The following is a 26,394-nucleotide window of genomic DNA, read 5'->3' on the forward strand; positions in this document are numbered from 1 at the left end:
GAGAAATGTTAGAATGAACTCAACAGTTTGATTCATCTGTGAACACAAAGTCATGACTGGCTGAATAATCCTCATTAAAGCTGCTGTAAGCCAAGAAAACAAGCAGAGAGGTAAAGAGAAGTGACCAGGTGGAGCGCTGGCTGGTTTCATTATACTGTATACTGTGTGTGTCTGTTAAATGTTCACAGTCAGTGTTTCTGTTTTACCTCTCAGACTGACTTCAGATCAGAAGATGAGTGACTGTGAGGAGGAAGAAGAGGACAGGGCAAAGTCTCTTGTCTCAAAGTCTCCCGGCCGTCTGTCTATGAAGATTTACCGGTCCATATATGAACCTCAATGCTTGAGTAATGAACCTGGACCCTCAGAGTCAAAGTAAGAGACTGTTTTTACTGTAAGCTGACCTGATGGATGATGATGATGCATTGAGGATGAAGACTAAACGTTCTGCTAACAGATTGATATTCCTCAACATGCAGCTTCATGTTGTACTAACTGAGCAAGAAGAAGAGTCATCTCTGGCTACCATCTATGTTTGGATTATGAAAAAGAGTTGCAACTCAGGAAAATGGCATAAATTATTCTTTATTATGCAACAGACAATAGTTTTTTTCTTTCAGATGTTGAGAAGAATCTTAGTCATATAAGTCTGAAAAAGCACATTAGTTTTTAACCACATTGATTTAAACATTAAAATGAGATAACATTTGACCAAAACTCATTTTAATTCATCCTGTTCAAGCTAAAAGAGATTCTCATGAACACTCCGTGTTATAAAGCTGATTTGTGTGATACACACGCCCCCATAGATAAACTCAAAGGTCAAAGGTTTCCTGTAAATGAATAACAGAGCAGAAGGATGAAGACTGTAGACTGAGGCAGGGTGAGTGTTAATCCAACATTTTATTATGTTACTGTTAAAGTGTCTGAGTCAGTTTCCTCCCTGTGGACTGTAGAGGAGAGAAATGTTAGAATGAACTCAACAGTTTGATTCATCTGTGAACACAAAGTCATGACTGGCTGAATAATCCTCATTAAAGCTGCTGTAAGCCAAGAAAACAAGCAGAGAGGTAAAGAGAAGTGACCAGAGGCCTGTACTACGAAGCAGGATTCGGCGTTATCGAGGTAACTTAAGGGTTAACTCTGGGTTTTCCGTACTACAAAGCTGGTTAACTTCTTACCGGGGTAGATCACCATGGTAACTGGTGCTGAAAGGCTGACCTGCTCCGGAGCAGGTTATGTTCCAGATCAGAGATCAACTCGTATAAAAGCACCTCCTACTGACCAATCAGAGCTCACTGCGGTGATTGTATGATAATATCACACACATACGAAGAAGTTACAGTCATAATCCAGACTAAAAACAACACAGTCTAAACTGACAAATACAGGAAGGACAGCTGACTTTATGCTGGGGGTGTTTACCGCTTTGAATTATGTTTTTATATATTTTATTTTATTTGCTCTTGAGTCCGTTTCACACCGTCAGAGAGGAGGAAGCAGCTGAAAGGATGTTTAAATAATGATAAATGCCTCATGTTACACAGTGTAAAAGGATAAATAATCCAGTCATCTATTACTCTCTGAAAAGCTTTTTATATTTAGATGAGTAAATCTGACTTAAGTATTCTGTTAAATTAATAAATCTGTTAATTTACGCATTCACAAGTCGGGAGTTTTTCTTTTACCAGCTGTTCTTCCTGCATTTAGCAGCTTCAACTGTGTTACTTTTAGTCTGGATTAAGTGTTTAACTTCTTCGTATTTGTCTAATAGCCTATAGTTTGCTCTTCCTTTGTAAAATGTGTCTCTCTGCCTGTCCGTCAGTAGTCTTGTTCATGTCTGTGATTGGTCATGAACTGCAAACACCTCCTTGTTCATGTGCACGCGCTCATAACCAGACAGAGAAACCCTGGGTTGACTTACCGAGTTAATAACCAGCTTCGTAGTACAGTTTAGCGAGATCTCGTTTGTTAGGTTAAATGAAGCCAGATAACGAGAACATACCCTGGGTATGTTGAACTCGCTTCGTAGTACAGGCCTCTGGTGGAGCGCTGGCTGGTTTTATTCTACTGTATACTGTGTGTGTTACTTCCTGTTCTCTCAGCCTGTGACTCTTGAACAAACTTGTTTTCCTTAAATGTTCACAGTCAGTGTTTCTGTTTGACCTCTCAGACTGACTTCAGATCAGAAGATGAGTGATTGTGTGGAGGAAGAGGAGGACAGGGCAAAGTCTCTTGTCTCAAAGTCTCCCGGCCGTCTGTCTATGAAGATTTACCGGTCCATAGATGAACCTCCAGGCTTCAGTAATGAACCTGGACCCTCAGAGTCAAAGTAAGAGACTGTTTCTACTGTAAGCTGACCTGATGGATGATGATGCATTGAGGATGAAGACTAAACGTTCTACTAACAGATTTATATTCCTCAACATGCAGCTTCATGTTGTACTAACTGAGCAAGAAGAAGTGTCATTTCTGGCTACCATCTATGTTTGGATTATGAAAAAGAGTTGCAAATCAGGAAAATGGCTTAAATTATTATTTATTATGCAACAGACAATAGTTTTTTTTCCAGGTGTTGAGAAGAATCGTAGTCATATAAGTCTGAAAAAGCACATTAGTTTTTAACCACATTGATTTAAACATTAAAATGAGATAACATTTGACCAAAACTCATTTTAATTCAACCTGTTCAAGCTAAAAGAGATTCTCATGAACACTCCGTGTTATAAGCTGATTTGTGTGATACACACGCCCTCATAGATAAACTCAAAGGTCAAAGGTTTCCTGTAAATGAATAACAGAGCAGAAGTATGAAGACTGTAGACTGAGGCAGGGTGAGTGTTAATCCAACATGTTATTATGTTACTGTTAAAGTGTCTGAGTCAGTTTCCTCCCTGTGGACTGGAGAGGAGAGAAATGTTAGAATGAACTCAACAGTTTGATTCTTCTGTGAACACAAAGTCATGACTGGCTGAATAATCCTCATTAAAGCTGCTGTAAGCCAAGAAAACAAGCAGAGAGGTAAAGAGAAGTGACCAGGTGGAGCGCTGGCTGCTTTATTATACTGTATACCGTGTGTGTGTGTGTGTGTGTGTGTGTGTGTGTGTGTGTGTGTGTGTGTGTGTGTGTGTGCATGTGTGCGTGTGGGTGTTTGTTGATTATATCATAAAGCCATTATACTGAGCTACCTGAATTCATTAAAAAGTTCCATTGTGCAATTTAAATGAGTTTGATATATCTTAGTTTAAGTAATGAAATCAATATTTACTAGGAACTAAAGGTAACTCTTTGTCTTAAATGTAACCTGTGAGATGATTAATAGTTATATTAGGGTGGTGCTAAGCTTTAGGACTGACAGTGGTTGCCGGGTGGTTGACTGTGGTTAAATATAAAGAAACAAAAATAGCTGTCTGAGATGTAAAGAAAGAATATCTCTTATGGTAGAAAGTAAAAGGTTTAAAGATTTGACTTTTTGTGTGGTAGATATGGGTTGGACAACAATTTCTGTTCCACATCAGTGGTGACATGTGTTTCAGTGGTCAGGAAATCATGGCTCAAGAGGCAGGAGAAGGGGTCAGAGGTCAAGAAGCCCTCGTGGTACAATTACATAATCTATGAACAACTAAACCTTTCCCAAATTTTAACTGTAATTGATGTACTGCTGTATCTTTTTAATTTCACTTCATTGTTCACTCAACTTTTTTTTTTTATAACTGCAATACAATCAGAGGGTTGACTTGAAATAGATGTATATAATTGGTCATGTTAATGTAAAAGTAAATGTAAAAATAGGTAGTCATATGGGTATCTGTGTGAATTATGCAAATGTATGCTAATAAGGTCCCCTTCAACCATGTTTACTGGTTTTCCCGGAAGTCCCCATTTAGCATGGTGACACCATTACATCATCAATTCAAAGATTTGAAGGCGTGTATAGGTTAACCAAGCAATGCTAAGTTTACCTGATTTTTTTCATACCTCTAAGACCTCTAGAAAGGGTGGTCCCCAAAAGTTGTGTGTTACTTCCTGTTCTCTCAGTCTCGCCTGTGACTCTTGTACAAACTTGTTTCCTTTCCTGTTTAACCTCTCAGGCTGACTTCAGATCAGAAGATGATTGACTGTGAGGAGGAAGAGGAGGACAGAGCAGAGTCTCTAGTCTCTGACTGTCTGACTATGAAGAGTGACTGGTCCTTAGATAATCCTCCAACGTTCAGTAATGAACCTGGACCCTCAGAGTCAAAGTAAGAGAGCTGCTACTAACTCATTTATAGGACTCATTTGTAGTTTCCTCTGACAATACCATGTTTTCTGTTGATTTTGTGTTTGTATATTCAAATTTCTACACAAATGTATTTGCCAACTCCAATTTAACAGACTTCATCAAATAACCTCTTCCTCTTAGTGTCTGTGACAGCTGTCAGTCAGCTAGAGAAGATGTAATCTAATCTAAGAAAACAGCTACAAACCTTTAAAGCTCGTTATTGTTGACAGCAGCAGTAGTTTGTGTGTTTAGAGCGACCTTAATGACCTAAAAGAGAATTTATCAAGGATTCATGTGATATGAATAAAATCATGTTGGTGTTTGCAGAGTTCAGTCCAGACGGAGAGCAGAGTCTCCAGTACCCAGCTGTCTGTCTGTGAAGAGTGACTGGTCCATTGATAATCCTCTGGTCTTCAGTAATGAAGCTGGACCCTCAGAGTCAAAGTAAGAGACTGTTTCTACTGTAAGCTGACCTGATGGATGATGATGCATTGAGGATGAAGAGTAAATGTTCTGCTAAAAGATTTATATCCTGATGCTGAACTATTAGTGCAGATACTGTTTCAACCTCAGATGGATCTTAGTCTGGGTTTTATAGCCACAAACTACTGATTGTATTTCTGTAACAAAACACCTGAGAACCTCCATTTCACAATTTACACTTCAAGAAAATATTCATATTTCTGCCCGAACGTTGAAGTCTCTGTAAAGATTTACAACTATTCAAAATCTGAAAGAATGAGCTTCAAATGTGTAATTCATTTTCTCACGTGTCCTCAAAATACTGTGTTGGTTTGACTTCTCCTAAAATCAGCTTTTTTGAAGTGGGGTTGTACGTATACTCCCGTGTTCTGGGAAGTCAAATTACTGCTTTTGTGAATGAAGTCTGGTGGCTTTGAAGAGAACGATATAACAGCTTCAGTTCCCCGTCACGGCCACGGAGACGGGACCCCTCTGGAGGACGGACCCCTCTGAAACCCAACTGGCAACAACAGCTGTCAGTGTGTCAGTGTGCTGACTTGACTATGACTTGCCCCTAACTGCATGTGATGATCATAAAGTGGGCATGTCTGTAAAGGGGAGACTTGTGGGTACCCATGGAACCCATTTACATTCACTGATCTGAAGGTCAGAGGTCAAGGGACCCCTTTGAACATGGACATGAGAGTTTGTCCTCTCCAACATTTAGTGTAAGTTTGGAGCGTTATTTAACTTCCTTCATGACCAGCTAGTCTGATATGGTTGGTACCGATGGATTCATCAGGTTTATAGTTTACTATGATACCAGCAGCAGTAGTAGTAGTAGTAGTAGTAGTACTAGTACTAGTAGTAGTAGTAGTAGTAGCAGTAGTAGTAGTAGTAGTAGTAGTATGACCTGGTTGGTACTGATGGATTCAGCAGGTTCGGTTGTTTCAGATGATACCAGGATCTTCACTCTAGCTTTAAAACTGAGTCGCTACAACCTCCGGAAGATCGATTGCGTTAATGCGTTAAAGAAAATGGTGGCGTTAAAACGATTAACTTTGACAACCCTAGATATTAGGATATCCAAAATCTAAGATGATATCTCGTCTCGTATCACGATATCGATATTATATGGATATATTGCCCAGCCTTAGTATGTATCCAGTCAGTATGTTGTGTTTGACAGTTTCCTTGTTGAGCTGCAGGAGGATTAGTAACTCAAAGAGGGAATTTGGTACTAAACAGTCTGTAACTTTGATTTGTCGGACTCAGACTGCTGAATCTTCATATTAGTTTCAGTTGAACTTCTGAAGTCACTTCTTACAGTGTAGTTGTGTTATGAAGGGACCACTTCACAGGAAGAATGATTACTGCCACCAATAACTCTTTCACATGTTACCAGGATCTTCACTCTAGCTTTAAAACTGAGCGGCTACTACCTCTGAAAGACAGAATAGCGTCCGTCGGATTGTTAAGAGGTTAATAAGACAGCCAGATGGTAAATTCAGCTCATTAGTGTTGTTGAAAGCAGGAGAGTTGAAATAAAGGAACACTGTCATCACAGACTGAATGCTGAGTTCAAACAGAAAAGTAGCAACACTTTAACTGTTCCCTGAGACCATCTGAGCTTTGAGACAGTGTCGTCCAATCAACAAAGCATTTTAGTTATAAAGACATGTCTTCACAGGAAGAGGAAGAGGAGTGATGTCTCTGTGGAGGAGCAGCTGTCCTGCTGTGCTTTGTGTCAGGACGTCCTGAAGGATCCAGTCTCTACCAGCTGTGGACACTGGTTCTGCAGACAGTGCATCACCTCATACTGGGACCAGTCTGCTTCATCAGGAGACTCCTCCTGTCCCCAGTGTGGACAAAGATCCAGAACCAGAGCTGGACTGCAGCCAGCCGGTCAGACCAGCACTGTACAAAGTAAGACTCTACATCTGTCTGCTGACGTCTCCATGTCTGAAAACACTACTTGTTCTTTTAATACATAAAGAGTCATAAAAGTCTCACCAGGTCCTGCGAGGACACTAGGGGACGCGCTGCTCCACTCAACTGGCCGTTCAAGCCATAGACATACAGACATACGCCAACGTTGACGTACGGTCCAGAGGTCAATGTGGCGTCTATGTATATATGTCTATGGGTCAAGCGGTGACGTGGAATGCACCTGATTGGTTCCTGGTTTTCTGCTCGCCGTTTCAAACAGGAAACAACATGGCGGCCTGCTCATAAACTTTCTGTTATTCCGTCTAAACAATCCACCAAAATCTACTTCTGAAAACATTTGAAACCAGATCTAGGCGATGCCTCTGCTGAATCTGGTTTTATCTCAGAACTAGATCTCCTAGTTTGACAGCTTGACAGTTTTGTGAGCCGACGCGTCGCGCTGGACGGGCTCATATGATTAAAGGACTGTTCCCGCCTTTTCATTTTGAAAGAGCAACGGCCAATGAGGAAACTCCGACACTCGGCCGACCAATCGTGTAACTTCATCCATCATTCAGTGACAGACTTCTGCGGTTGTAGGGCTGCTGGCCCTCTGCAGTCCAGCCTTGAAGACAGAGACAACAAGAGAGACAGCACGAGCGAGAGGACGATCAGTAGAAGAGAGACAGAGAGACGTAGCGTGACGCTGTTGTGAATGAGAGAAAGAAATGTTATTTTCTGATTGTTTCACGGCGTTAACGTTCTAAAGCAGAAATAAATAACCCTCAAACACTCAACATGATTTACTGTGGAGACGGACGCTTTTAGTTTCACTTTCCTCCTCTGCATTCATTACATCCAACGTGCAGCAGTAAATGTCGTCACAGTGAGATAAAACCTAACGTTAATTTTTTCCAGCGTGTTTTTTAGATGAAACGGGCGACACACTGAACGGCAGACTGCAGAGTGTGTTTACCGCTGAGACCACCAACAGCCCTCGTCACATGTCATGTTGCTTTTTCTTACATCAGAGGACTAATTTGCTGAATCTTCACAGGTCTTTAGACCGTAGTGGAAACACAGACAACAGTGGACTGAAGGACCTTCAGGTCCTTAAAAGTAGTAGGACTACAAAGTCCCAGGAACTTTTGGTGGAAACCCGGCTTTTGTTAATAAAAACAGGTCCACATAACGAGATATGAACATATCCTGCATTATTTGATGAGTGGATGAGTTTTAAATATTACAGGGAGGAAGGAACAGCCACAGTGAGCTGTTTAGATGAAGAGCTGCAGACGGACAGCTGAGGCTCCGCCTCCTCTGCTGTCAATCAAACATGTACACCGACTGATGCTTCCACTAAAACTGGACTGTTTAACCTTTACTTATTTTTATTTACTTTATATTGATCACTTCAATATTGGCAATGGAAATAATAAGCAGATGTTCTTTATTTAGTCTCAAACTGTTTCCCTTCTCTTTCAGCAGATAGAGGTCTGCAGGAGGTTGTAGATGAACATAAGATCAGTCTGAGGAGGAGATGTGAACGTGTGACTGAAGGAACTGATGAAACAGGAAGTGGAACCCTCCTCAACAGGATCTACACTGAGCTCTACATCACAGAGGGACAGAGTGAAGAGGTTAATACCCAACATGAGGTGATGCAGCTTGAGACAGCTTCCAAGAAGGAGACCCTCCATGACGCTCCAATCAAGTGCCAGGACATCTTTAAAGCCTTACCTGACCAACGGGGACACATCAGAGTCGTTCTGACGAACGGCGTCGCTGGCGTTGGAAAAACCTTCTCAGTGCAGAAGTTCACTCTGGACTGGGCAGAGGGCTTGGAAAACCAAGATGTCAGTCTGGTGGTTCTGCTCTCCTTCAGGGAGCTGAACTTGATCAGAGATGAGCAGTACAGTCTTCTCATGCTGCTCCATGATTTCCATCCAACATTACAGAAGGTCACAGCAGAGAAGCTCGCTGTCTGTAAAGTTCTGTTCATCTTTGACGGCCTGGATGAAAGCAGACTTTCACTGGATTTCAAGAACAACGAAGTTGTGTCTGATGTGACCCAGAAGTCATCAGTCAACGTGCTGTTAACAAACCTCATCCAGGGGAATCTGCTTCCCTCAGCTCTCGTCTGGATAACTTCCCGACCTGCAGCAGCCAATCAGATCCCTCCTGCATGTGTTGACAGGGTAACAGAAGTACGAGGCTTCACTGACGCCCAGAAGGAGGAGTACTTCAGGAGGAGAGTCAGTGATGAAGAGCTGTCCAGCAGAATCATCTCACACATCAAGACATCCAGGAGCCTCCACATCATGTGTCTAATCCCAGTCTTCTGCTGGATCACTGCTACAGTTCTGGACCACATGTTGACTACAGACCAGAGAGGAGAGCTGCCCAATACCCTGACTGACATGTACTCACACTTCCTGTTCGTTCAGACAAAGAGGAAGAAGCAGAAGTACGGTGAGGGACATGAGACGAGTCCACAGGAGCTGACGGAGGCTGACAGGGAAGTTCTTCTGAAGCTGGGGAGGCTGGCGTTTGAACATCTGGAGAAAGGAAACATCATGTTCTACCAAGAAGACCTGGAGCGGTGTGGTCTGGATGTCACAGAGGCCTCGGTGTACTCAGGAGTTTGTACAGAGATCTTCAAAAGAGAGAGTGTGATGTTCCAGAAAACAGTCTACTGCTTTGTTCACCTGAGCGTTCAGGAGTTTCTGGCTGCAGTCTACATGATCCACTGTTACACAAACAGGAACACAGAGGTACTGAAGGACTTCCTGGGAGAAACATATGATCATTCAACCCTGGATGACTTCCTGAAGAGAGCCATGGAGAAATCCCTTAAAAGTAAAAATGGCCACCTGGACCTGTTTGTTCGCTTCCTTCATGGCCTCTCTCTGAAGTCCAACCAGAAGCTCTTAGGAGGTCTGCTGGGTCAGACAGACAACAGTCCAGAAATCATCAAGAGAATCATCAACAACCTGAAGGAGATAAACAGAGATAAAGTCTCTCACAGAAACATCAACATCAACATCTTCCACTGTCTGACGGAGATGAACGACCACTCGGTACATCAGGAGATCCAAGAGTTCCTGAAGTCAGAGAACAGATCAGAGAAGAAACTCTCTGCGATCCACTGCTCAGCTCTGTTCTACATGCTGCAGATGTCAGAGGAGGTTCTGGATGAGTTGTACCTGAAGAAGTACAACACAACACCAGAGGGACTACTGAGACTGATTCCAGCTGTGAAGAACTGCAGAAAAGCTGCGTAAGTCCAGATGTGATTAACTTTATAGATCAGTGTAGATTAGTAGTTTAGTTCTTCAAATATACACACTATAAATTATTCTTAAATATAATATTCTTATAAGTGTTCCACGTGTTTATTACATAAATATGTCAGTTGTATTTTGTCACAGATGTTCTTGAGCTGTTTCAAATGTTGAGTTAAAATGTTTCAGTACTTTGTGTTTCTAGCTGTCAAGTTAATGAACACTTATTCTATTTATTTAGAATAATTGTTACATTTTACAGTTGTTTCTGATTTATGTTTCTGGGTGATGGAGACGACATGTGAACCTGGTAAAACAAATGAAAAGAACAAAAGATCAGCTGTCTGGTGGAGCGCTGGGTCTAACCGGTGTAACAGCAGCAACAGAACGTTTAATGATCCGGCGGGGAGTCGGGGCGGTCCTGGGATCAGAGTCCTGGTGCTGGGGTTTGCTTTCAATAGGCCTTGCACCACATTACACCTTACCTCGTGTGTTTTTGGGCTCATCTCTTTCGTTGGCTTCAAATCCAAACTGTTGCCATGTTGCTGCAGTTTTAGTTTTCTTTGAGACCAGCTCTGCCATGTCTCGTCTCGTCACCCCAAAAAACACATGAACTTCCTAGTAAACAAACCTCTTCTTGTTTATAAACCAACATAATATCATAATATTACGTTAATCACGTTGTCATATTGCTTATTAGTAATGCAATACAGGCTGGATTTAGCACTGTGACTCTGTCGGCACAGGTTGTTGATGTAGGATACTTTTTAATTTGCCAGAACGTGTCATAATGACAAATATCGGTTCTGCCGGTTAGCATAAAATCAAACTGGTTTAAGTTCGTACACCGGACCGGACCGGACCGGACCGGACCCGCAAAACCGAAAAACTACTGGTCATACGAGACAAAGCTTGTCGTTGTAAAACCCCTGAGTGTGTTGGATCGAGCAATGGTGCATTTTATTGCTCATGAAGTCAAGTTGTGTTCCATCATCTTGTTTTTAAGTCTTTCCTTTTATTCTGTTCCTCACAGAAGGAAACTCAGGTGATCAGGAGATCTTAAACACACCAAAGATCAATGTTGTGTTTTTAATGCTGAAACACTGATAACATCTTTCTGATGACATCATGTTGTAAATAATGAAACCTCATTGGTTCATTAATTGTGTTTGTGAGCTGAATACGTTTGATGCTCAGAAAAGAGTGTTAATGACAAAACGCCATGCAGTCATCAACATATCTAATTATATGAATGTTTAATTATGTACAGGTCTAATATTATTACACAATCTGTTTCATTTCTCTACCGTTTGGCAGCAGTCACTGAATTTTCCCATTTATGGACGTGAACCTGAAAGCAGCAGGTAGCTAGCAAAGAGAGGTCATCTTTATCAACTGTATTATTATTACTTATTCACTGAGTTTTAAAAATGCTTTTCTAATCAAGAAGGCCTCATGCTAACTTTGTGGAGACAGACCTGGGATCAGATCTCACTGACAGACTGGACATTATGGAAGCCTCAATGTAACTACATGTTCTCTCTCTTCATCTGCAAGATTAAAGAAAAACAAAGATTAAAAGTCTGCAGGTTTGAGAGAGAGTGATGAGAATTATTGTTTCATGTCAAACAGTGAGATAAGATTAGCTGAACCACTGATGTGAGGAGCAAATGTTAATCAAAGAAGTATATATCAAACTGTTTAGTCATCAAATGCATGAAGTAAATATAAACTGTCCTCTTTCATAATAACATATTTTGTAATCTTTGTGTCATCACAGACTTTCTGATGCTTTCTGTGAAGTTGTGGCCTCAGCTCTGAAGTCCAACCCCTCCCATCTCAGAGAGCTGGAGCTGAGTAACAACAAGGACCTGAAGGATTCAGGAGTGAAGCTGCTTTCTGCTGCACTGGAGAGTCCAAACTGTAGACTGGAGACTCTGAGGTCAGTTCACTGACTGTAGTTTATGTAGTTTGTACTCTCTCTCTGCTCCAGATGGCTCTAGAGAGGGACATTCACGTTTTCATGTCGGTCACCGTACCGTAGCTCTCCAACACGCTTGGCACACAGGAGATGCTTCAGTTGGTTGTAATCTCCTCACCTCACCGCTAGAGACCACCAGATCCTCCACACTGGACCTTTAACCACAGACCTTATTTCAGGCATCTAACTAAAAACCCATTCAAAAACCCATTGACTTCCAGACGAGGAAATAGGAAGTGCTAAAATGCTGACTCATTTCTGGGCTTTAGGACTCATTCCTGTAGCTCTCTATTTGAACATGTCTAAAGGTGCAGCACTCTTCAACAAACACATATTGCACCAACTTAAAGGCACATAAGTGATGATTATGAACGACACCATCTAATCAGAGGTCTCTATGGTTCTAAGTTATTCCCACGTTCTTTTTGACAGCAGATCTAACTGTGATCTGTTTTCACGTCAGCATTGTCTAATTATTTGAAGCAAGAACCAAATAGATATTCTGCATCAGAAACATCTTTGCAGGTTCATATTTTTTCAAGTCTATCTGAATACAATACTCACATGTTCATATGTACATTCAAAGAGTTATTGATGTCTGTCATCATTCCTTCTGTCTGTGAAGCAATCCCCGTTTAACCTGAGTGTTACGAGATGAGGACTAAATCCACCGTCTTGTTGTGTATAAAATGACCTGTAACGTTGATCTTAAACTAATCGGAGGCTTCAGCAGTCTGAGTTAGACGTATTAGGGCTGGGTGACCTGGACTAAATCTATATTTTTGACCAATTACTTCGATATTGATATTGTAGGGTTGACCACTGGTGCTTTCACAAAATATTGACACAATGAGATTTTTGATAAATAATCATCAGTAATGTGGATCTCATGACGAAGTGTAAAAGACAAACTAGAACATTTAGCGTTCAATTTTGACCAGTGTGCCTGGTGCTGGGGGGGGGGGGAGAAAACATCTTAAGACAGGTTAGACTGATTTTCTAAAAACAATATAGTGTTTTTGAGCTCTCTTCACGTCGATTCTCCATTCATTCCTATGGAGCAAAAAATCACACTTTCACAGGATTTTGTTGGAAACGGCTGCACGAATCTCTTATAAAAGTCACAGCACACCGTTCCCGATCATCCCGCACGTTTTGATGTGTTTTTATTACAAGGCAAAGCCGTGTGCTTCTAGGCACACTGGAACAATAGAACAGATAGATAGATAATAATAGATATAATAATAATAATAGATAATATTAATAATTAGAACAGTCTGGTAAGTTCAGAAAATGACATCACTTTATTGTGATTTAACCTTTAAAACCAGGAAAAGACAACACTGATGCCAAATCACAATATTACTAGGGCTGTCAATCAATTTAAATATTTAATCACGATTAATCGCATGATTGTTCATGATTGATCGTGATTAATCACAAATGAATCTCACATGTTTTATCTGTTCTAAATGAACCTTAAAGGGAGATTAGTCCAGTATTTAATCCTCTTATCAACATGGGAGTGGGCAAATATGCTGCTTTATGTAAATGTATGTATATATTTATTATTGTAAATCAATTAACAACACAAATCAATTACAGATATTGATCCAGAAACCCTCACAGGTACTGCATTTAGCATAAAACAATATGCTCCCATCATAACATGGCAAACTGCAGCCCAACAGGCAACAACAGCTGTCAGTGTGTCAGTGTGCTGACTTGACTATGACTTGCCCCAAACTGCATGTGATGATCATAAAGTGGGCATGTCTGTAAAGGGGAGACTCGTGGGTACCCATAGAACCCATTTACATTCACTGATCTGGAGGTCAGAGGTCAAGGGACCCCTTTGAACATGGACATGACAGTTTATCCAACATGTAGTGTCAGTTTGGAGCGTTATTTAACTCCTTCATGACCAGCTAGTCTGACATGGTTGGTACTGATGGATTCATCAGGTTCTGTAGTTTCAGATGATACCAGTATCTTCACTCTAGCCTTAAAACTGAGCTGCTACAACCTCCAAAAGTTTGATTGCGTTAATGCTTTAAAGAAATGAGTGGCGTTAAAACGATTAACTTTGACAACCCTAGATATTAGGATATCCAAAATCTAAGAGGATATCTCGTCTCATATCACGATATTGATATAATATGGATATATTGCCCAGCCTTAGTATGTATCCAGTCAGTATGTTGTGTTTGACAGTTTCCTTGTTGAGCTGCAGGAGGATTAGTAACTCAAAGAGGGAATTTGGTACTAAACAGTCTGTAACTTTGATTTGTCGGACTCAGACTGCTGAATCTTCATATTAGTTTCAGTTGAACTTCTGAAGTCATTTCTTACAGTGTAGTTGTGTTATGAAGGGACCACTTCACAGGAGGAATGATTACTGCCACCAATAACTCTTTTAATGTACATATGACATGTGGCTGTTGTTTACAGACACACTTGAACAAATGAGGACCTTTCCTGTAAATGACATAAACCTGCTAAGCTCCCAGATACAGTGAGAAGAAGGCCATGTAATAAATGAAGTAATGAAGACCAACAAGTCTGATTTGATATTGATCCTCTAATTCCAGACTTGACAGAGATCAGCAGCTTGTTATGGATGTGTGTTGACATGAACAGCTGTATGAATGTTGTGGTGACATCTGGATGATGTCTGTAGAAGGCTGACATTATGATGATCCACAATAACACAATGACAAAGTCACTCTACTCATTTTAGGGAAAAGATCATTGATTAGGACATAGTGATGTTGAGCTACACATTTAAAACCTTCATATATCACAACTCTTGACTTTCATAATGTTTCTTTTTTCCAAGAAATTATAATAAAAATAGATCAATATGAAGAATAAATAAATAATCTCTATTTCAGATATCAAACAATAATAAATATGTTCAGTATTTGTTTTTTTTCTATAAATGTTATGAAGCTATATGATGCCTTTACTGACTGAAGAGTTTAAACTGAAGATGCTTTGATTTTATGACTCCACTATTCCTAAAATATATATATTGTAGATGTCTTATCTTAAATATCTTTTGTTCACATTTCCCCAAAATCCATCCTGACATCTTTGACATCTTTATAAACTTTGAGATGTTGAGTTGAATCTTGAATCAGTTTCTGTGGTTCTTATTTGTGTTTGGCTGCTCAACATGAGTTTGTATCGATGGATCCACTGGTGGAGCTGTCAGAGTTTAAGAGGTGAAATCACTACGTCTTTATTGAAGTAGCAGCACGTTGTCATTAATATTAATGAGAGCTCTGTTTCACTGTTTGTATTTGACAGTGTTTAACCTGCATCCTGTTGGCTTCAGGTGTTTGGAGTTTACATTTTCTAAACTTCTACGTTCTAAACCTTCTTCAGCTCTGAACACATTATTAAACATTGAATGATTTCAAGCAGGAACGTTGTCTTCTAAACTTACATCATTTATTCTTTATTCAGATTGGATCACTGCAGTTTGTCAGAGATCAGCTGTGCTTCTCTGGCCTCAGCTCTGAAGTCCAACCCCTCCCATCTGAGAGAGCTGGATCTGAGTCACAACGACCTGAAGGATTCAGGAGTGAACCTTCTGTGTGGTTTTCTGGAGAGTCCTCACTGTAGACTGGAGACTCTGGGGTCAGTTCACTGACTCTCTGTTACTCTTATAGATCTTATATGTTTAATTAACAATTAATAACCTCATTTATGTACAAACATAACTTACATCCATAAAGTTGTTAATGTCCTCTTCTTCATAGTTTTTGAACTAAATTCAGTCTTCAGTCACTAAAGACTTGTGTTTCTTAAAGAAAGTGTAGAAAATGTCCACTGTTAGTTGTTAAAGTAAATGAATGTTTATCATTGTTGGTAAATGGTCACATCTGGATACAGAAGATCCTCTGAACTAATATTCAGGGTTCCTACGCAGTATGGAGAAGTATGGAATTTGATTTTAGAGAGATCAGCAGCTTGGTATTGATGTGTGTTGACATGACATGACATGACATGACATGACATGACATGACATGGATTATAAAGTGATTTTTATCTTCATCATTTATTCTTTATTCAGATTGAGATACTGCAGTTTGTCAGAGATCAGCTGTGCTTCTCTGGCCTCAGCTCTGAAGTCCAACCCCTCCCATCTGAGAGAGCTGGATCTGAGAGGAAACAACCTGAAGGATTCAGATGTGAATCTGCTGTCTGATCTGGTGGAGAGTCCACACTGTAGACTGGAGACTCTGAGGTCAGTAGAGGGTCGGAGGCGGTCCATGCTGGTTTCAGCAGTATTGTTGTGATGTGTTTCCTCCGTTAAGCTGTGAGAGGAGAACGGTGACACACAGAGAGAGAGAGAACAGTCAGCCAATCAGATCAGCCAGAAGCTTGTTGTGATCATGTGTTAGAGTTGATGTGAAGAAGATGTTGTTGTTGTGTTCATGTCTCCAGGAAATAAAGCTGGATTACAGCTGACAGCATCACATCATGTATAGAGACAGTGGTCCTCATCCATCAAACTGTCGTACCATCAACTCTGATCAGAAAGTGTGTGTTCTCTCATTGAGAGATAGAACATCATAGAACCATGGTTACATTTAGTAACCATGTGGTCTTTATACAGACCAGAACCTCTGCTGAAGTCCAGTAATCACAGCTGACGTTTTACTGTTCAGTCTGTGTATGAACATGTGGGACCTTTAAAGAGGACCTATCAGGCTGATGTTCAGCTTCATACTTGTATTTTAGGTTTCTACTAGAACATGTTAACATGCTTTAATGTTCAAAAATCACTTTACTTTTCTTCTCCCGGCTGTGCTGCAGCACCTCTTTACACCCTCTGTCTGAAACGCTCTGTTTGATCTCCTTGTCCAAAAAGACTCCATATTTAGTCGGGCTGTCAGAGTTAACGCAATAATAACCCGTTAACGCAAGTTCGTTTTAACGCCACTAATTACTTCAACGCATTAACGCAACTTGTGATTTTTAGGTTGTAGCAGCTCAGTTTTAAAGCTAGAGTGAAGATACTGGTTTCATCTGAAACTACAGAACCTGATGAATCCATCAGTACCAACCAGGTCATACTACTACTACTACTACTACTACTACTACTACTACTACTACCACTACTACTACTACTGCTACTGCTGCTACTACTACTACTACTACTACTACTAGTACTGGTATCATAGTAAACTAGAGAACCTGATGAATCCATCGGTACCAACCATGTCAGACTAGCTGGTCATGAAGAGGTTAAATAACGCTCCAAACTGTCATGTCCATGTTCAAAGGGGTCCCTTGACCTCTGACCTCCAGATCAGTGAATGTAAATGGGTTCTATGGGTACCCACGAGTCTCCCCTTTACAGACATGCCCACTTTATGATAATCACATGCAGTTTGGGGCAAGTCATAGTCAAGTCAGCACACTGACACACTGACAGCTGTTGTTGCCTGTTGGGCTGCAGTTTGACATGTTATGATTGGAGCATATTGTTTTATGCTAAATGCAGTACCTGTGAGGGTTTCTGGATCAATATCTGTCATTGATTTGTGTTCTTCATTGATTTACAATAATAAATATATACATACATTTACATAAAGCAGCATATTTGTCCACTCCCATGTTGATAAGAGAATTAAATAATTGACAGATCTCCCTTTAAGGTTCATTTAGAACAGATAAAAAATGTGTGATTCATTTGCAATTAATCTTGATTAAATATTTTAATGGATTGACAGCCCTAGTAATATCGTGATATGGCATAAGTGTTGTCTCTTCCTGGTTTTAAAGGCTAAATTACAGTAAAGTGATGTCATTTTCTGAATTTACCAGACTGTTCTAGCTGTTCTATTATTGGTCATTTACACAAAAATATATTGTGATATTTGATTTTGTCCAAGTCACCCAGCCCTAACACATCTAACTCAGACTGCTGAAGCCTCCGATTAGTTTAAGATCAACGTTACAGGTCATTTTACACACAACAAGACTGTGGATTTAGTCCTCATCTCGTATGCGTCCTTCCTGCATTTGGCAGTTTAAACTGTGTTAATTCTAGTCTGGATTATGTGTTTGACTTGTCTAGTATGCGTTTGTAAAGTGTGCCGCTCTGCTGACCGTAGACTGGTCCATGTCTCTGATTGGTCATGTGCTACAAACCCCGCCCCTTCTATGTGAACGCGCTCACAGCCAGACTGAGAAACCCTGGGTTGACTTACCGAGTTGATCAGAACTGTCGTAGGACCGCTTAGCGGGATCTTGGTTGAGGGGTTAGTTAAACCAGATAAGGAGAAGATACCCTGGGTGTGTTGGACTGGCTTCGTAGTACAGGCCTCTGGTCTGTGAGCTCTGAGCTCAGTGTGTTCACTCCAATACGTTAACATGAGAGCTGAAAGGAAGCTGGCTACGCTGCACAGACTGAAGTCCTGCTGCTCTTTATACTGGATGCTGACTGACAGCTGATGAAGGGAGTCTCTGTAAACACTGATTGATGACTTCTGGTGTCTTCTTCTTCTCTCATCAGATGGGAGAGTAGGTGAGATGGAAAGGATTGAGTTGGCAGTGATCTCTAACCACCATCATCACTGTGTGTTCCTCTGGACCTGACAGAGTATCATCAGTGTATCTGTCCTTCTGCACAGTCTCTGCAGACACACTGAGACTCCTCCACTCCTTCTGCTCCACACTCCACCACCTCCTCCACCTGGACCTGGGTTTCACTTTGTCTTTATTCATTCATATATTCTGAACCCAAAGTGCCTCTGCAAGGTTAGTTCTAGGCATACAGAGAATAAGAGTAAAAATAAGGGAATAGTGATAATAGTGTTTATAGTGATAATAGTGATAATAGTGTTTATAGTGATAATAGTGATAATAGTGATAATAGTGCTTTAGGGGTTCTCTGTAAGGTTAAGGTCCTCAACTAACATTGAAAGCTTCATAGCATCTTTTTCTTCATATGTTTCAGAGATGAAAAGTAAAGACACAGCTCCTGATGGAAAACATAGAAATGTGGTCTTGATTTCAGGAATCTATTTTTATGTATAAAAAGAATGATTATGGATTATTGATTGCCAGGTCATTCATGTACGGGATCTTTCACAATTGTACCAAATATAACATTTTCCTTTGTTAGAATAGAAGAAAATACAAATTTAGTGGACAACCAAAAATGCAAATCATCCCAGAGAGCATTAGCAAAAATACATTCATAAAATAAATGTTCTGTAGTTTCAATGTGTTCATCACAGAACCAGCAGTTATTGTGATCAAAACCAAAACGGTTTCTTAAGAACTCAGCAGAGGGGGATATTATATATATTTCACTGAGAACCTTAAAGTGAACCTCCTTCACTTTTGGTGCAATAGGACATTTAAAGAATTTCGATCTTCGACTCTCAGCATCTTTTTTAGAGAAACGTTTTAGAATTGAATTTCTGTTTTGAAGAGAACGGATATAAGTCTTTAGTAAAGGTGACGTTAGGTAGTTTTAAGTTAATGAGGTTGTGACCATTCACCAAAAGTGAAGGGAGATTGGGGGTTTACATTATCTTGAGATAAATGATATGCCATCACAATTACAGCTTGAGGGATTGCTTTGACAACATTGTTATACTGACCTCTGTCAACGAGGCTGAGTTTAGAACAAAAGTCCTCAAATGGTAGAATGTTTCCTGTATTGTCCAATAAATGCATCACAGATCATTTTCCTTTTTCTAACCAATTTTGTAAAAATATGGATTTATTTTTAAGTAATACATTCCGGCAATTCCGTATTGGGGTTTTATGGGGACTAATATAATGTTTGTATATCATTTTCCAATAAAGTAAAACCTGTTGATGAAACAAGGATCATTTGACGGGGAGCTTTGTTAAGTCATAGTCGCAGATGAGATTTACATAATTTAAATATTACTTATATTACGACAAGAGAATAATCGGATGTATTGTTAGAAGGTGGCTGCAGTAGAAGAAGAAAGTTTAAGTTAAATGACTGTGAAGTCAGACTAAATCGATTCATAATGCTGTCAGCGAAGCATTCAGACTGAAATAAAACGACAATCACGTCTTTTATCAGTTTTATTTCAGTCAAATATTGACCCTCAGATACTGAGGTGAAAGTCTTAAAGTCACAGTCTGATCATCTGCTGTTCACTTCATACTCTAATACACAGTCAGAGTACTAATACTACAGTACAGAAATACTACAAGTCCTGCTTTCCAGTAAAAGTACAGAAGTATTAGCATCAAAATCAACCTAAAGTATGAAAAGTTCTGGCCCTCATTATGCAGATGTCAGAATGATGTTCGTTATAGACCTTTCAACCAGAGTTACAGACGGCTCTACTGTAAAAACAAAGAATAAAAGTCAATAATAATCCAGAAACAAAAAGATACATAAAATAAGATAAAATCATTTAAACAATTCTAGCAAATACCCTCAGTTAAGAAATAAGATAAGATAAGAAACTACTTTATTTATCCCGATACAATGATCGTTTTTAGCTTGTGGGAATAATTATAAACAATAATAATAAAAAATAACAAGTAGTATTATACTACTACTACAACTACTAATAATAATAATACTAGTACTACTACTACTAATAATAATAATAATAATAAACAATAAAATATAATAAATTAATTAAATTTAAAAGTGGTAAAGTTCTAGACTTTAGGGACTCCGCACAACACAGTGTGAAAGTGCAAATTAAATAAAATAAGTACAAAAAACATAATCAATAAAATAATGATAATAATAATAATAATAATAATAATAAATTAATAAAAATCAGATAAAGCTAAATATAAATAATAAAATATAAATAATAAAATATAAACAATAAAATAAAGATAAGAAATGATGAGATCTACTGTTAACCCTAACCCTAAACAGCTGTAGTTAGACACAATCATTATAATTAAAATCATAATCACACTGCCCTCCTGTGGACAAAGAGCATAACTACATCTCGTGTTCTTTTATTTTGAAGGATGTAACCGGAAGTGTGTCTTGTATGTAATTCCTCTAACTTGACATTAATGCAGGTGTAGTTACCGACCGTGGCCACTAGAGACATTAAACAAATATATTGTAACCTTTATTATGGAGAGGACTGTTTGTGAAACACCTCAGGTTGGACTTCCTTCCTGTTAGCAAATACAAGGGAGTGCTGAGCTTTTATTGTGAAGGGAAAGAGGAAGTGTAATGTGTATAATGTGATGCTACTGTGACTAGAAGGGGAGTCTGAAGATGGGAACGAGTAAAGACGCCAGCAAGTTCAAGCCTCCGTCTCATCGTGTCCTTATTTCACATAATCAATAAGTATAACCGCACATTAAAGACCTCTCGGTTACACTTCATTATAAGTTTCAATCAAACATTAAGATAGAAGTGGAAAACACTGTTCACAAAACATAACAGACATGACCACTGACTATTTGGCAGACGTTTTTATTTAAATGGATTTTTGTTGTTAGTTTTTTCTTCTTCCTGTTCCTGTACAGTATATGGTCCTACCCCTTCTCCATAACTCCAACAATTAACTCAATAGTTATCATATATTCCTGTTTATTTCTATTCCAACCTTGGTAATGAAGTGATATTCTTCCACGTTAGGTCAGATGATCTTTATGATCTGTTGATAGTGTTCCAGCAGCAGTATCTCTCTTTCACACACCGCAGGTGAAAGAGTCTGTCACTGAAACACCTGTTTAATAACGCACGGGGAGAAGATGCGCCTTTTGTAGTCCATCTTCACAACATTGTAGTTTCACCACAGCAGACTGACGTCACTAACATCCACCGCCGTCGCATCATAAAGACGGAGTTTACAGTGAAAGAGCAGTCGTGAAAGTGAAAGTAAAGTAACTGCGCAGTTCAGTCAGCTCCAGACTCCATTTTGAGAAGAGGACCGAGGGCTGACGACTGAAGACTGAAGCAGGGTGAGTGTTAATCCAACATGTTATTATGTTACTGTTAAAGTCTCTGAGTCAGTTTCCTCCCTGTGGACTGTAGAGGAGAGAAATGTTAGAATGAACTCAACAGTTTGATTCATCTGTGAACACAAAGTCATGGCTGGCTGAATAATCCTCATTAAAGCTGCTGTAAGCCAAGAAAACAAGCAGAGAGGTAAAGAGAAGTGACCAGGTGGAGCGCTGGCTGCTTCATTATACTGTATACTGTGTGTGTGTGTGTGTGTGTGATAGAGAGAGGGTGTGTTACTTCCTGTTCTCTTGTACTAACTTGTTTCCTTTACATGCTCACACTCAGTGTTCCTCTTTATCCTCTCAGGCTGACTTCAGATCAGAAGATGATTGACTGTGAGGAGGAAGAGGAGGACAGAGCAGAGTCTCTAGTCTCTGGCTGTCTGACTATGAAGAGTGATCAGTCTAAAGGGAATCCTCCACTCTTCAGTACTGAACCTGGACCCTCAGAGTCAAAGTAAGAGAGCTGCTACTAACTCATTTATAGGACTCATTTTCACTTTCCTCTACCAATACTGTTTTCTGTTGATTGTGTGTTTCTGTTTTGAAATTTCTACTAAAATGTATTTTCTAACTGAAGTTTAATACACTTTTTGTGACACAAAGAGAATTAATCTGTGCATTCTTCCTCTTCGTATCTGTGACAGCTGTCAGTCACCCAGAACAGCTGTAATCTAAGAGGACTAATACAAACTTTAAAACCACATTATTGACAGTAGCAGTAGTTGGTGTGTTTAGAGCTACTGAAATGTCTTTATCATCAGAGAGTTTATCAAGGATTCATGTGATATGAATAAAATCATCTTGGTGTTTGCAGAGTTCAGTCCAGACGGAGAGCAGAGTCTCCAGTACCCAGCTGTCTGTCTATGAAGAGTGACTGGTCCATGTGGATTCCTCTGAACTTCAGTAATGAACCTGGACCCTCAGAGTCAAAGTAAGAGACTGTTTCTACTGTAAGCTGACCTGATGGATGATGATGCATTGAGGATGAAGACTAAATGTTCTGCTAACAGATTTATATTCTGATGCTGAACTATTAGTGCAGATACTGTTTCAACCTCAGATGGATCTTAGTCTGGGTTTTAGAGCCACAAACTACTGACTGTATTTCTGTAACAAAACACCTGAGAACCTCCATTTCACAATTTACACTTCAAGAAAATATTCATATTTCTGCCTGAACGTTGAAGTCGCTGTAAAGATTTACAACTATTCAAAATCTGAAAGAATGAGCTTCAAATGTGTAATTCATTTTCTCACATTTGTCCTCAAAATACTGTGTTGGTTTGACTTCTCCTAAAATCAGCTTTTTTGAAGTGGGGTTGTACGTATACTCCCGTGTTCTGGGAAGTCAAATTACTGCTTTAGTGAATGGAGTCTGGTGGCTTTGAAGAGAACGATATAACAGCTCCCGTCACGGCCACGGAGACGGGACCCCTCTGGAGGACGGACCCCTCTGGAGGACGGGACTCCTCTGGAGGACGGCAGCGGAGGCGGGACCCCTCTGGAGGACGGTCCCCTCTGGAGGACGGACCCCTCTGAAACCCAACAAGCAACAACAGCTGTCAGTGTGTCAGTGTGCTGACTTGACTATGACTTGCCCCAAACTGCATGTGATTATCATAAAGTGGGCATGTCTGTAAAGGGGAGACTCGTGGGTACCCATAGAACCCATTTACATTCACTGATCTGGAGGTCAGAGGTCAAGGGACCCCTTTGAACATGGACATGACAGTTTTTCCTCTCCAACATTTAGTATTAGTTTGGAGCGTTATTTAACCTCCTTCATGACCAGCTAGTCTGACATGGTTGGTACCGAGGGGTTCATCAGGTTCTCTAGTTTCACATGTTACCAGTATCTTCACTCTAGCTTTAAAACTGAGCCGCTACAACCTCTGAAAGACAGAATAGCGTCCGTCGGATTGTTAAGAGGTTAATAAGACAGCCAGATGGTGAATTCAGCTCATTAGTGTTGTTGAAAGCAGGAGAGTTGAAATAAAGGAACACTGTCATCACAGACTGAATGCTGAGTTCAAACAGAAAAGTAGCAACACTTTAACTGTTCCCTGAGACCATCTGAGCTTTGAGACAGTGTCGTCCAATCAACAAAGCATTTTAGTTATAAAGACATGTCTTCACAGGAAGAGGAGTGATGTCTCTGTGGAGGAGCAGCTGTCCTGCTGTGCTTTGTGTCAGGACGTCCTGAAGGATCCAGTCTCTACCAGCTGTGGACACTGGTTCTGCAGACAGTGCATCACCTCATACTGGGACCAGTCTGCTTCATCAGGAGACTCCTCCTGTCCCCAGTGTGGACAAAGATCCAGAACCAGAGCTGGACTGCAGCCAGCCGGTCAGACCAGCACTGTACAAAGTAAGACTCTACATCTGTCTGCTGACGTCTCCATGTCTGAAAACACTACTTGTTCTTTTAATACATAAAGAGTCATAAAAGTCTGACCAGGTCCTGCGAGGACACTAGGGGACGCGCTGCTCCACTCAACTGGCCGTTCAAGCCATAGACATATATACATACGCCAATGTTGACGTACGGTCCAGAGCTCAATGCGGCGTCTATGTATATATGTCTATGGGTCAAGCGGTGACGTGGAATGCACCTGATTGGTTCCTGGTTTTCTGCTCGCCGTTTCAAACAGGAAACAACATGGCGGCCTGCTCATAAACTTTCTGTTATTCCGTCTAAACAATCCACCAAAATCTACTTCTGACAACATTTGAAGCCAGATCTAGGCGATGCCTCTGCTGAATCTGGTTTTATTTCAGAACTAGATATCCTAGTTTGACAGCTTTACAGCTTTGTGAGCCGACGCGTCGCGCTGGACGGGCTCATGTGATTAAAGGACTGTTCCCGCCTTTTCATTTTGAAAGAGCAACGGCCAATGAGGAAACTCCGACACTCGGCCGACCAATCGTGTAACTTCATCCCTCATTCAGTGACAGACTTCTGCGGTTGTAGGGCTGCTGGCCCTCTGCAGTCCAGCCTTGAAGACAGAGAGAACAAGAGAGACAGCACGAGCGAGAGGACGATCAGTAGAAGAGAGACAGAGAGACGTAGCGTGACGCTGTTGTGAATGAGAGAAAGAAATGTTATTTTCTGATTGTTTCACGGCGTTAACGTTCTAAAGCAGAAATAAATAACCCTCAATCACTCAACATGATTTACTGTGGAGACGGACGCTTTTAGTTTCACTTTCCTCCTCTGCATTCATTACATCCAACGAGCAGCAGTAAATGTCGTCACAGTGAGATAAAACCTAACGTTTATTTTTTTCCAGCGTGTTTTTTAGATGAAACGGGCGACACACTGAACGGCAGACTGCAGAGTGTGTTTACCGCTGAGACCACCAACAGCCCTCGTCACATGTCATGTTGCTTTTTCTTACATCAGAGGACTAATTTGCTGAATCTTCACAGGTCTTTAGACCGCAGTGGAAACACAGACAACAGTGGACTAAAGGAACCTTTTAGGTAAAAAAGGGTTAAAAGTAGTAGGACTAAAAAGTCCCAGGAACTTTTGGTGGAAACCCGGCTTTTGTTAATAAAAACAGGTCCACACAACGAGATATGAACATATTCTGCATTATTTGATGAGTGGATGAGTTTTAAATAATACAGGGAGGAAGGAACAGCCACAGTGAGCTGTTTAGATGAAGAGCTGCAGACGGACAGCTGAGGCTCCGCCTCCTCTGCTGTCAATCAAACATGTACACCGACTGATGCTTCCACTAAAACTGGACTGTTTAACCTTTACTTCTTTTTATTTACTTTATATTGATCACTTCAATATTGGCAATGGAAATAATAAGCAGATATTCTTTATTTAGTCTCAAACTGTTTCCCTTCTCTTTCAGCAGATAGAGGTCTGCAGGAGGTTGTAGATGAACATAAGATCAGTCTGAAGGAGAGATGTGAACGTGTGACTGAAGGAACTGATGAAACAGGAAGAGGAACCCTCCTCAACAGGATCTACACTGAGCTCTACATCACAGAGGGACAGAGTGAAGAGGTTAATACCCAACATGAGGTGATGCAGCTTGAGACAGCGTCCAAGAAGAAGACCCTCCATGACGCTCCAATCAAGTGCCAGGACATCTTTAAAGCCTTACCTGACCAACAGGGACACATCAGAGTCGTTCTGACGAACGGTGTTGCTGGCGTTGGAAAAACCTTCTCAGTGCAGAAGTTCACTCTGGACTGGGCAGAGGGCTTGGAGAACCAAGATGTCAGTTCGGTGGTTCCGCTTTCGTTCAGGGAGCTGAACTTGATCAGAGATGAGCAGTACAGTCTTCTCATGCTGCTCCATGATTTCCATCCAACATTACAGAAGGTCACAGCAGAGAAGCTCGCTGTCTGTAAAGTTCTGTTCATCTTTGACGGCCTGGATGAAAGCAGACTTTCACTGGATTTCCACAACAACGAGGTTGTGTCTGATGTCACCCAGAAGTCATCAGTCAACGTGCTGT

The 26,394-nt window shown here is 40.5% G+C and overlaps 1 protein-coding gene across 1 annotated transcript in view; it reads left to right on the forward strand.

Moving 5' to 3' along the window:
- The window catches only part of LOC141752673 (protein NLRC3-like), a 782,294-nt gene that overhangs the window by 411,367 nt on the left and 344,533 nt on the right, over positions 1 to 26,394 (forward strand). The window contains exons 20-21 of the mRNA XM_074610793.1: positions 15,386 to 15,559; positions 15,996 to 16,169. Coding sequence (XP_074466894.1) covers positions 15,386 to 15,559; positions 15,996 to 16,169 — 348 coding nt within the window. The remainder of the gene's footprint in view (positions 1 to 15,385; positions 15,560 to 15,995; positions 16,170 to 26,394) is intronic.

This window comes from Sebastes fasciatus, chromosome 16, assembly GCF_043250625.1.
Source record: "Sebastes fasciatus isolate fSebFas1 chromosome 16, fSebFas1.pri, whole genome shotgun sequence".
NCBI lineage: Eukaryota > Metazoa > Chordata > Actinopteri > Perciformes > Sebastidae > Sebastes > Sebastes fasciatus.